The sequence below is a fragment of the Lactuca sativa genome, chromosome 2 (genome assembly GCF_002870075.4).
Source record: "Lactuca sativa cultivar Salinas chromosome 2, Lsat_Salinas_v11, whole genome shotgun sequence".
In the NCBI taxonomy this organism is placed as follows: domain Eukaryota; kingdom Viridiplantae; phylum Streptophyta; class Magnoliopsida; order Asterales; family Asteraceae; genus Lactuca; species Lactuca sativa.
The window spans coordinates 139,258,987-139,270,954 of NC_056624.2; the positions used below are offsets into that span (position 1 = coordinate 139,258,987).

The 11,968-nt window shown below is 29.8% G+C and overlaps 1 protein-coding gene across 1 annotated transcript; it reads right to left on the reverse strand.

Annotated features, from left to right (window-relative positions):
- Nucleotides 1-232: 232 nt before the first annotated feature.
- Nucleotides 233-6,806, reverse strand: LOC111917529 (DNA damage-binding protein 1b). The gene is made up of 15 exons (XM_023913208.3): nt 6,382-6,806; nt 6,001-6,135; nt 5,822-5,901; nt 5,615-5,701; nt 5,438-5,525; nt 5,167-5,327; nt 3,203-5,084; nt 2,824-3,134; nt 1,731-2,037; nt 1,487-1,642; nt 1,252-1,393; nt 1,089-1,165; nt 858-1,003; nt 682-790; nt 233-597 (listed from the first exon to the last, which is right to left on the reverse strand). Exons 1-15 carry the CDS (start codon nt 6,553-6,555, stop codon nt 397-399), a joined length of 4,056 nt encoding a protein of 1,351 aa, XP_023768976.1. The 5' UTR covers nt 6,556-6,806; the 3' UTR covers nt 233-396.
- Between the last annotated feature and the right edge of the window lie 5,162 nt (nt 6,807-11,968).

Below are 11,968 nucleotides of genomic sequence, written 5' to 3' on the forward strand. Positions count from 1 at the left end.
TTTTTGAATTGTATTGAATATGTTTTAATTTTATTTGTAAATCGACATACAAACTTGTCTGATACCCATGTGGAAAATTGAAAATACAGTTGAAAACTGAATCCCAGTCTGTCTGTATTTACATATAAATATAAATCTAGAAATACAAAAAGAATCTTTGGCCTCAAAAAAAAAAAAAAAAAAAAAAAAAAAAAAAAAAAAAAAAAAAAACTACATATGATAACCCTCTTAATGATCTTCTAGCTCTCATTCTATACAACAAAAGCCAACCAAGTAAAGCATAAAGTAGTCGAGATTCCTCCTCATATACCAGGGAGATAAATAAATAAAAAAGAAAAAAATCCCAAAAGAAAAAAATCGAAATTTTATCTACTTTGGCAATTGTTCAGCTTGAAATCAGTTTAGAGCATTGTGAACGCGTTCAAGAAGTCGAACAACTTTATTAACATTAATACTTGTTGAAAATAGCGGCTTTGTGAAAATATTATTATGAGTATGGGATGGTGGTAATGCTGCTAGAACATCTTCTTGTTGGGTATTTGTAAGCTCTAAAAACTGTGACAGCATGTCACCATCCAGAATCTTTGCTACACCCGCCTGTTTCAGCTCACAATGATTAATAAATAAAATAAAACACATATATCTTTTTTTGGAAAGTTTAAGGTTAATTGTTTTTTTTACCGGGCTTTGACGGCTGCGATACTCGTTATGATTGTTACCCAGGATAGGAGCCGTCAAAGCGTGAACTGCGATTCTCGATTGTACTTCTTCTAGAAGCTCATATTCCTCCCTTGAATAAACAAAAAATAAATTTGTTATTTAAAATTATAATAATAATAAATTATAAATTATAATACCTTGATATAGGAACAAAGATAATTATGCTTCCTAACAAAGTGCTTGCGACAATACTACTATGTGATGATGAATCCATAATTGAACTTGCAATATTGCAATCCCCCCTCATTTCATCATCCGCCAAAAGTTTGTATGAAAATGAACCCTACCAAAAATAAAATGTAAATCCAAAAAAAAAAAAACATTTTTACTTTTTTTTTTTTTTTTTTTAAGTTATATATTATATATACCTTTCGGATGCTCATTGCGACCTCACCCATATAGAAGGAAGAACAAACCTTCAAGTTACATTCAGGACTTGCATTTTCTGCGTATTACATTGGATATTTATTAATACAAATATTAAAAAATAATAATAACAAAATAAAAATTATTAATTTTAAAAAAAGTTACCACTAGAATGATGGGAACATGACAAGACAGCAATACTGCCCTTACGATCTGAAACAACAGCTGTATCAATATTCATAAGAAGGCAATCAGCAACCAATCTCTGAACAGGATCACTGTATAATTGTTCCACCTTCTTGGCATCCTGTTTACATATAAAATTCATCTCATCACATTACATTTTTTATTATTAATAAAGAATGTAAAATAATATTAAAGGAGTAAAGGAGAGTGTGACCTCATAATAAGCATAGAAAATAATGCCATCACGACAATCACCAACAGCAATGGTAGTAAAATGAGTGGTCAAAGTCATGATCATAAACCGTGTCTTTCCACCAGCCAATCTTTTCACCCTTAAACTGCTATCATTCTGAAAGCTGCATACATAAAACTAAACAACAACAAACAAACAAACAAATTACCAAATTACCAAATTACCATTTTTTGTAATTTAGTCAGAAGAAGAGGAAGAGACTTACAGAACTACCAGCAGAGGCTAAGAAATAGCAATCAAGATAGGGGCATAAAGCAAGAACAATGCCACGCATATTTGTTGCATAAGCTAATCTTAAATTCCATGCTTCGGTTTCTTCTAATTTGATTCCATTTCCATCACAACTATTATTATCAATATCATCAGGGCTGCTGCAAAGACTACTGCTTGAAAGTTGCTCACCTCCTCCATAGTCGCAAAAAGGGGAACTTCTTTTTGAATAAAATGTCATTGATCCACTGTCTGAGTTTTGTTTGTGTTCAAGGCACAGGACTATCAATCTGCCTTTTGTACTGTAAACATAACAATTCAAAACTCACATAAATAACAAAACGGGTCCTTATGCTTTCTTATTGTTACTGTGTTTCGTCCAAACTTCAAACCTTTGTCAATTTTTGTGTTTATTTCAAGGTTTCATATCAATTCTAGTCCATGGAACCTTGAAATAAGGATGAAAATCGATATGAAACCTTGAAAAAAAGACAAATCAGAAAGCTCCGGGGACCAAATTTGAAAAAAGTTTAAATTTTGGACTAAGCGAAGTAAAAACAAAACAGAAAGCATAGGGACCATCTTTGTAATTTACTCAAGAGAAGAGTAAATGACATGGATTGTCTTGGTGCTTTCTAATTTGTACCACGCTTAGTCCAAATTTGTAATATTTATTTGAATTTTAATCCTTATTTCAAGGTTTCATATCAATTTTGGACCATGGAACCTCAAAATAAAGACAAAAAACCAATATGAACCATTGAAAATAAGGACCAAAACTGAAAAATACTCTGATTTTGTACTAAACTGAAAACAAACCACAAAGATCATTTTTGTAGTTTATTCAAAAGAAGAGTAAATTACAAAATTGGTCCCTGTACTTTCTGATTTTTACCATACTTCAGTCCAAAACTGAAACCTTGTTCATTTCAGTCCTATTTTTATAGGTTTTGCCTTATGCTTCATGGAACACTTTCAATAAGGACCAAAACTGAGAAGAGTTACAAATTGGGACTACATATGGTAAAAATCAGAAAGCACAGGGACAGTTTTTGTAATTTAGTCAAGAGTAGAGTATATTATTTAACCTTTCGGCTTCACCAGTTGGCATTATGGCAGGGCCAGTGGAGAGACTAGTGCCCACCACCAACACCTGTTCACTTCCAGCTTTTAACAACTCCATACACTTCCCTGTTTCTCCAGGCTCAAGTTTAAAAGATGATGAAATCAAACCACTCAACGGGTCCACACAACAGATATCAGATGAACACGAATCATCACTCAAATCTGTCCTCAAAACCAACAACAATTTGCTTTCAGAATGATATAAAACCTTCCGTGGTGTCCCTCCAAGGTGAAACTTCTGCACATTCAGCCTCTTGCTATGCACCATTTCCAACTAAAACAAAAAAAATGTTAAAAGCATAAAGATGCGAGGGTAATTTGGTAATTTTGAAAAAGTGTTACCAAATGGAGACTGTTGTCTGAGACGAATAAGATCCCATTAGGGCATTCACTTGAACATACAGGAGTTGCATGTGTGGAAGCTTGGAATGAGATGGAAGTGTATGAAAGGCTGTGTCTTGCAGTTTGTAATAACCAAGGTCTGTCACTGAGGGCGATGATGTCAGCATCAGGGAGATCATTTAATGGAACTAAGAAAGCAGGTGTGATTCCAATACGTCGGATTGAAATCAACTGAAGAGAAACAGGGGTATATTCGTCTTTTGCCATCATTGAAGAACGCATAGGTGAGTTTGTGGATTCAGAAGGCCACTCAAACCTAAGTAGCATGCCATTTCTAAGCCCTGAAAGTATATAAACTCTATCAACTTGTACAATGCGCACATCTTGTGGTACAGAGCCACTTATGGTTGTCCCAATGCTGTTCACCAATGAAATTGATCCAATTGCAACAGCTTTTATACCTTCATCAGGTTTAAAAGATAGAACCTCTACAGAAGGCCTATGTGTCCCTATAACAAACGTATTCCCATTCCCATTCCCAATTCCAATTCCAATTCCAATTTCAATTGGCTTTTGAGGAATGGAAATGCAAGACAATTCGTATTCCAATCTGACATTTTGGATTTGATACACTTCATATTGATGAAGTGTCACATGTCTGACTCCAAGAACGAATAGATAACATGGATTTGAAGTTGCTACAATTACAAATTTACCCCCGATGGCTCCAAGACTAATGTTCATGTTATCAGGGGACCAAGATGTAAAATTTGGAGATGTGGAAGGGATGCCATCAGGGTGAGCAGAGGTTGTAGGTAAAGATAGGTGGACTGCATTACGGTGGATTTGAACCAACACTCCATCATCAATAACACCACATGCTAATGTACAAACATCTGGTTGGAATCCAACTGAATCGGTTACATCTGTGAAACTAACACCAACTGAAAGTACACGTGTCTCTTCTACGAAAGATAACACAAGGAAAGAATGGAAAGAATCGGTTGATTTCATTTTAATTGTCCAAGTACCTGTGATTCCTTGATAAACAGGGGCAGTTTTTAAAAGTTTTTCTAGACTGATTCCATTCCGGATTACCCTTAAAGATCCTTCGGGTGTGATTCCACAACAAGCAAACATTTGTTCATGTTTTTCATCATGGTAATCCACTAGTGACATATCCAAGATTGGTGAAATGTTTTGAACAAGGCTTTTGTAGTGGAGCTTTCCTTCTTCGAATTTCAAAACCATTCCATCTCCCATTTCAGCAAGTGCTGTTAAAAAGTCACCTTCAACCCATAAAAGCTCTTTGAAAGGTGAACCTTTGTAGAGACAGTCAGAGAGGTTGACTTTGACTTTTTGACCATTTGAGTCTGAAGTGAGTTCAATTACAAAAAGCTCGCCTGTATCCACACAAAAGATCATTCTTGGGTTTTCTACATTTGGTTCCCAGGTCCATGAGATAACTCTATTGGATGTTGACTTTGATGAATAGCCAGAATCATCATCTATATTCATGGGGTCATCTTCTTTAATTATGTCTTTTAGCTCTAAAAGAGCAGATGCAGCAACATTGCAGATGTTACCTTCTTCATCAACATCATTTGTTCTATATGACTCGTCTACAAAATTATGCTCATCTATCACCAAGGGTAAAAAGTTTAGGCTTGTTCTGTATACACATAAAGGGTTGTGTGCATCTCTAAAATCCATCAAAAGAACATCACTAACTCTAAAAAGAAATGCAAATCCATAAGAATGGGGAACTTCAACTATATCATGTGCCAGTGGTCCAAGCTCAGCATATTGAGAAAGTACATGGACAAATTTGTCCCTAGTATTCCACTCTAATAACAAAACCTCATTCAGTAGTGACCCCTTTCTGCAAAAGTAAAAGCAAACTTACCTAAATGGATAAATCCTCAGTATGATTTAACCAATAAGGAATTAATTAATTATCATACCTGTTTAAAAGAATGGCTAACACAGGGTTGTGCTCTTTACTCGGTTGACTTTGACTCAAATCTTTTGAGATGAAGCACATGCTCCATATAGTACCATGTATACCAGGAACTCCAATGCTTGTACTTGTATTCATTTCAGTGTCAGAAGGAAAAAATATTTTCTGCAAGTAAAAGAAAAAAAGGGCATCTTAAATCTTGAATCTTGAATCTTGATGAATCAGTATGTTTACAATCTTAAGAACCCAATATAATGATAGAAGAAGTTGTTAACCTTATCGATGATGTCAGCATCACTTGAACTAGAAACTGAGAACAAAGCCAAACGGTCCTCATATGCGCTTGTAGCAATGAAACAGCCACTGAAAAATGAGAATTAAAACAGTTACATATGCTGGAAACTCCATATATTAGTCAAGTGTAAACTAATTCAACCATAATAAAAACTTACTTGGAATCAACAGTCAACATTCTTCCAACATGATGCCTTAGGTTTCCAGGTGAGCTGGATAGTTGAATTTGTGTCAAAGGATAGAACCTAAGCAAGTGGAGTGTACAGCAAGACAGTATTACAAAACAAAGTATAGAGCAATTAAATGAGAAATAAGACCTGTCTTTTTGTGATCATTGTATGTATGCAAAGAACAAGAAAAGAAACCTGTGCATTTCATTTGAGAATGTGAGAACTGAGAGTTTTCCAGAATCTGAAGTAACAAGCAATAGGTCTTTTCCTTGTACCTACAACAGCATACAAGCAAACAAGATTTTAACAAGCAAATGCAATAGGTTTTTCCAGAACACTAATAAGATTTTAGAAATCAAATGATGTGAATGTACCTGTGGACTTGCTCTATGAAAACTCTTATTCCAGGGAAGAACAGCAACATCTTTAATTGTTCCAAATACAGGCTGCTCACATATGGACTGGAGGACTCCATAATCATCGATTACTACCAACTCTAAGGATGTTTCCTACACCAATAAGATGGGTGAAAACGTTACAGATTAAAAATACCATATTATACATCATTTACAGGCAATCTTAAAGCGCTTTTCTACTGCATATACAGTGTGATGTCGAAGTTCGAATCACTTCCAATAAGGCTTTGGGACAATTTTTACTGTTTTATATTCTAGAAATTGGGCATAATATCTGCATAGAAACCGTTATATAACATGAAATTGAGTTGAATTTTGCAAAGGAAAGCAAAATAAAACCTTGCCGAAAACGATGTCTTTAGAGGAAGGGGATCGGATGTGACCGTAGACGACTTGAAGGACAACGCTTCCTTTAAGAACACATTTAGCGAGGTAGTGAGGGCCACCGCGGGGCAACGGTGATCTTGAGTTGTTCCGACTCGCCGACGATGATTCCTCCTCTGAAACCGCCATAACCACACGTCGACGGAGAGGAATTAGTTAGGGTTGCTTATTAAAATTATGAATTCACGAGAGAATTGAAAAGCCAGATGAGTTATATATGCAATAATAATGCATCTGCAGTATCTGTCTGTAATTGTTTGTGATGGGTTCGTTGCTGATAGATTGGGACACGAGCAGTGGTTTTGGAGAAACGAAACGAGGAACAAGGCAACAAGCGTAGTGTCATGTAGCCCCCATACGCCATATGCCACATGCCATATGGAAATCGACTGCTAATTTGAGTTATTAATATTGGTTTATTTGATAAGGACGACACATGAATATGATTAGAATGGAAAGTGATAAAATGTTTTTTTATTTTTTATTTTTATTTTAGGTTGATGATTCTTAAACGTGACATAGTTAATATTCATCTGGTATTAAACGATGTATTCTTTTCGCTTTACATAAAATGAAAATTCATTTTAGGTTTTCAATGTATAACACTATTAAGTAATGTATAACACTATTAAGTAAAGACGATACATTAAAACATGTTATAGCATCATTTTTAATGTATCTTATATGTTACATCATTGTTATTATAAAATAAATGTTATAATCAAAATGTTATATATAACTATTTATTATTTTCTATTAATCACTCAATATATTGAGTGATCAATATATTTCTATTTTTTTGTCACTTATCACCTTCATACCTTTATACTTTAGTTATATTTCATTTTAAACACTTAAATATATTTAGTTTTAAATATTTTTTTATTTTTATTCTAAATAATTATTTTTGTTAAGTATTTAATGACATTTCATTTATACAATATAAAATTATAATGATCATATAACTTTTTTATAAATATTTCGTAATAGTTTTCGTATTAATTTTTTTGAACGAAATTTTGTAATATATTTCTTTTGAAACAACGTTTTTTAATATTTTTAATAAATTAAAATATGATGTGTGTTTAAACAACAAATAAATAAATAAGAAGGTTTTATAGAACATTTTAGATAGATATGGGTAAATTAGTTAACTTTTATGTTATATTATAAAATAAAATAAAATAAAAAAAAGGCTAACCATTGGAGAGATTATTTAATTAGAGGTTAAAGTTTTTGGAATAATGATGTGGCAATAGTTTTAATTCTTAGTATAACTTAATCGTTGGGAGATGCTCTAACACCCACTAATTTCCATGTCATCGTTTCTTTTTTTTAGTATTTATAAAAACAAATGTAATTTAATAAAACATGTTATTTAAATAAAACCTAACTTTTTAATTAAGCAAACATTGAAAAACTAAAAAAACATTAAAAGAAAAAAAAATACAATAGTCCTAATATAAAACATAATTTAAAACAATAATGATAGCCCAAATAAGTCTTTTGAATCTTCTCTTTCATTGCTCGAAGCACTTCCAAATCTTGGGGCAACAAATTTTCCTCATTAGACCAAATAATTGTCAATTGGTTCATCATTTGTGCTTGCTCGCGAAGCTCTCTCTCCTCCCATGCTTGCTTCTAAAGAAAATTCAAATGCTCACGTTGCACTTCAACTCTTTCTTTTGCTATTAAATTGTGTGTGTCAAAGTTCTCCTTCATATCTACCAATTCTTGTGCCCTTTTTCCAACTTTCTTCCACTTTATATATATATATATATATATATATATATATATATATATATATATATATATATATATATATATATATATATATCATCATTATCATTATATACTTATAAATGAAACATTTTTCCTTTCACCACATTCATTTGAAACCCCCATGACTTTTCAATTTCTTTTAATAATGATTATAAGTTGGTTAATAAGGTTAAATAAATATAAAAACCTAATATGTAATCATATATAAACTAAATTTTAATATTAAAAGAATATATTTTCTTCTACTTATAAAATTATGTTTTTAACTTTTAACATATTATACTTAATTTATTAGGTCTAATAGGTTATTGTATGTAAACCATTATCATTTTAAAGCTACAACTTTTGAACAATTTGTATAAAATACTTAAATTGTAAATTTAAATATAACCTTACATGATCAACTTAAATATAAATTTTAGTTCAACATAAACAATCTAAATAATATTTTGTAAATAGTTAAAAGTGAAAAATTATAGTGTCTTTCTAATAATGATTATAAGTTGGTTAATAAGGTTAAATAAGTATCAAACCTAAAGTGTAATCATAAATAAACTAAATTTCAATATTAAAATAATATTTTTACTGCTACTTATAAATTTATGTCTTTAACTTTTAATATATTATACTTATTTTATTATATTTAATATATTGTTGTATGTAAACCATTATCAGTTTAAAGCTATAACTTTTGAACAGTTTGGACAAAATACTTAAATTGTTAATTTAAAAAAACATTATTGGGTCAACTTCAATATAAATTTCAGTTCCATTTAAAAGACCCAAAGAATATTTTGTGAATGGTTAAAAGTGATAAATTGTAGTGCTAAATGCAAAAACTAAATTGTAATATCAATTTAACTAAATATTTCCTAGAGATATTTTTAGAATCGTTAAAAGTTTTCAAATAAGTAACTTAAAATAACTTACAATAACAATAGTTAAAAATAACTCTATATAAATGATTATATTGTTATCTTTAAATTTTAAAAAAATTGTTTGATGTTTTAAATAATTAGAATAATAGAAATTAAAACGTTAAATAAATAAATTTTAAAAAATTAATTAACAATAACAACAACTATAAATAACATTAAACCATATATTATATTTAATTTTATTCATGAGTAACCCGCGGGGAGAGGTCATTCAAAAATTGAGATTATGCATTTTTAATAGATGTATATATTATCATATAATTCAAAATAATCAATATATTATATCAATTTAGTATACAAATTATTATATCAAATTTAACAACAACATTATTGTTATATTTAAAAAAAAAACATATAATTGTAAAGATTTCAGCTATATAGTCCACATTCATTTGAAGCTCTCATTCATTTGTCCTTTCACCACATTCATTTGAAACTACCATGACTTTTCAATTTCTTTTCAATAATGATTATAGGTTGGTTAATAAGGTTAAATAAATTTCAAACCTAAAGTGTAATCATATATAAACTAAATTTCAATATTAAAAGAATATATGTTCTTTTACTTATAATGTTATGTTGTTAACTTTTAACATATTATACTTAATTTATTAGGTCTAATATGTTATTGTATGTAACCCATTATCATTTTAAAGCTACAACTTTTAAAAAATTTGTATAAAATACTTAAATTGTTAATTTGAATATAACCTTACGTGATCAACTTAAATATAAATTTTAGTTCAACTTATACAACCCAAAGAATATTTTGTAAATAGTTAAAAGTGATAAACTGTAGTGTCTTTCTAATAATGATTATAAGTTGGTTGTAATGTTAAATAAATATCAAACCTAAAGTGTAATCATATATAAGCTAAATTTCAATATTAAAAGAATATATTTTCTTCTACTTATAAAGTTACGTTTTTAACTTTTAACATATTATACTTAATTAATTAGCTCTAATATCATTTTAAAGCTATAACTTTTGAACAAATTGTATAAAATACTTACAATGTTAATCTAAATATAACTTTACATGATCAACTTAAATATAAATTTTAGTTCAAAGTAAACAACCCAAAGAATATTTTGCAAATAGTTAAAAGTGATAAATTGTTGTGTCTTTCTAATAATAATTATAAGTTGGTTAATAAGGTTAAATAAGTATCAAACATAAAGTGTAACCATAAATAAACTAAATTTCAATATTAAAATAATATTTTTTACTTCTACGTATAAAGTTCTGTCTTTAACTTTAACATATTATACTTAATTTATTAGATTTAATATATTGTTGTATGTAAACCGTTATCAGTTTAAAGCTACAACTTTTGAAAATTTAGACAAAATACTTAAATTGTTAATTTAAATATAAAATTACATGGTCAGCTTCAATATATATTTCAGTTCCACTTAAAAAACCCAAAAAATATTTTGTGAATAGTTAAAAGTGATAAATTGTAATACTAAGTGCAAAAACTAAATTGTAATATCAATTTAACTAAAATATTTCATAAAGATATTTTTATAATCGTTAAAAGTTTTCAAATAAGTAGCTTAAAATAACTTTCAATAACAATAGTTAAAGATAATTCTATATAAATGATTATATTGTTGCCCTCAAAATCAAAAAAAAATGTTTGATGTTTTAAATAATTACAATGATAGAAATTAAAATGTTAAGCAAATAAATTTAAAAAATTAATTAACAATAACAAATATAAATAACATTAAACGATATATTATATTTAATTTTATTCATTAGTAACCCGCGGATAGATGTTATTCAAAATATTGAGATTATGCAATTTTAATATATGTATATATTGTCATATAATTTGAAATAATCAATATATTATATCAACTTAGTATAGAAATTATTATATTGTAACATACACATTCTGAAATTGTGTATTGTTATTATTAAAAATAAATAAAATTGAGTGTTGAGTTCTAACAGATAGTTTTTACTAGAAATGAAGTAAAACTATGTTTAGAATCACTCATAAAATATTGGAAGTCTTATGAGATTCCAATTAATAGCCAAATAGTAAAATATAGCGAAAATATAAAATTTGGAATAAGTAAAATTTTATTATTGAAAGTTGTAGATAATCTCGTTAGAAACATTTAGGCGAAAACCTCGTCGAAATCCGAGTTATAACGAAGAAGTTGTGACCAAACGAAGATCCGTGATAAATCTGGAAAATACTTTGTCGCGTAAAAATTTAGTTTTCGATAAACTAATTTTTAGCCTTAGTGATGTAAATGAAAGTTGTAGAACTCGTAAGAATAATCAACTTTCATATAAAGACCGTTTGAATCTGACTTCGTATGAGGGTGTTATGATTTTTCTAAGTTTCAGGATTAGCAGTAGACAGCTAAAAACTCGAATTTTAGATCGAGTGATTTTTAGCCGACACAACCTAAACGAGAATTGAAGGTCTCGTCATTAGTAGTGCAACGGTAAAAAGTCTGACGAAAACGGACGTCGGATGAAGAAGTTATGAATTTTTAACAGATTTTCCTGTCATGGTCTGTTAAAAATAATAATATTAAAATTAAAGTCAAAATTAGCCGACGAAGTCTAAACGAAAGTTGTAGAGCATAATTTTAGCTACGCGTGCATATAAAGAACGTCAAAAACGGAGCTCGTATGTGAAAGTTATGGATTTTAGAAGTTTTTGCACATTTTTCGAGAAAATTCGTATGAATAGTGAAATGCCACGTCACCCTCGTATGCGAGGCTTCCACGTGTCGGACAGGTGTTCGCTTCTGATTGGACCGCAGCCTTGCGTGTTGCCTTCTGATTGGACCAA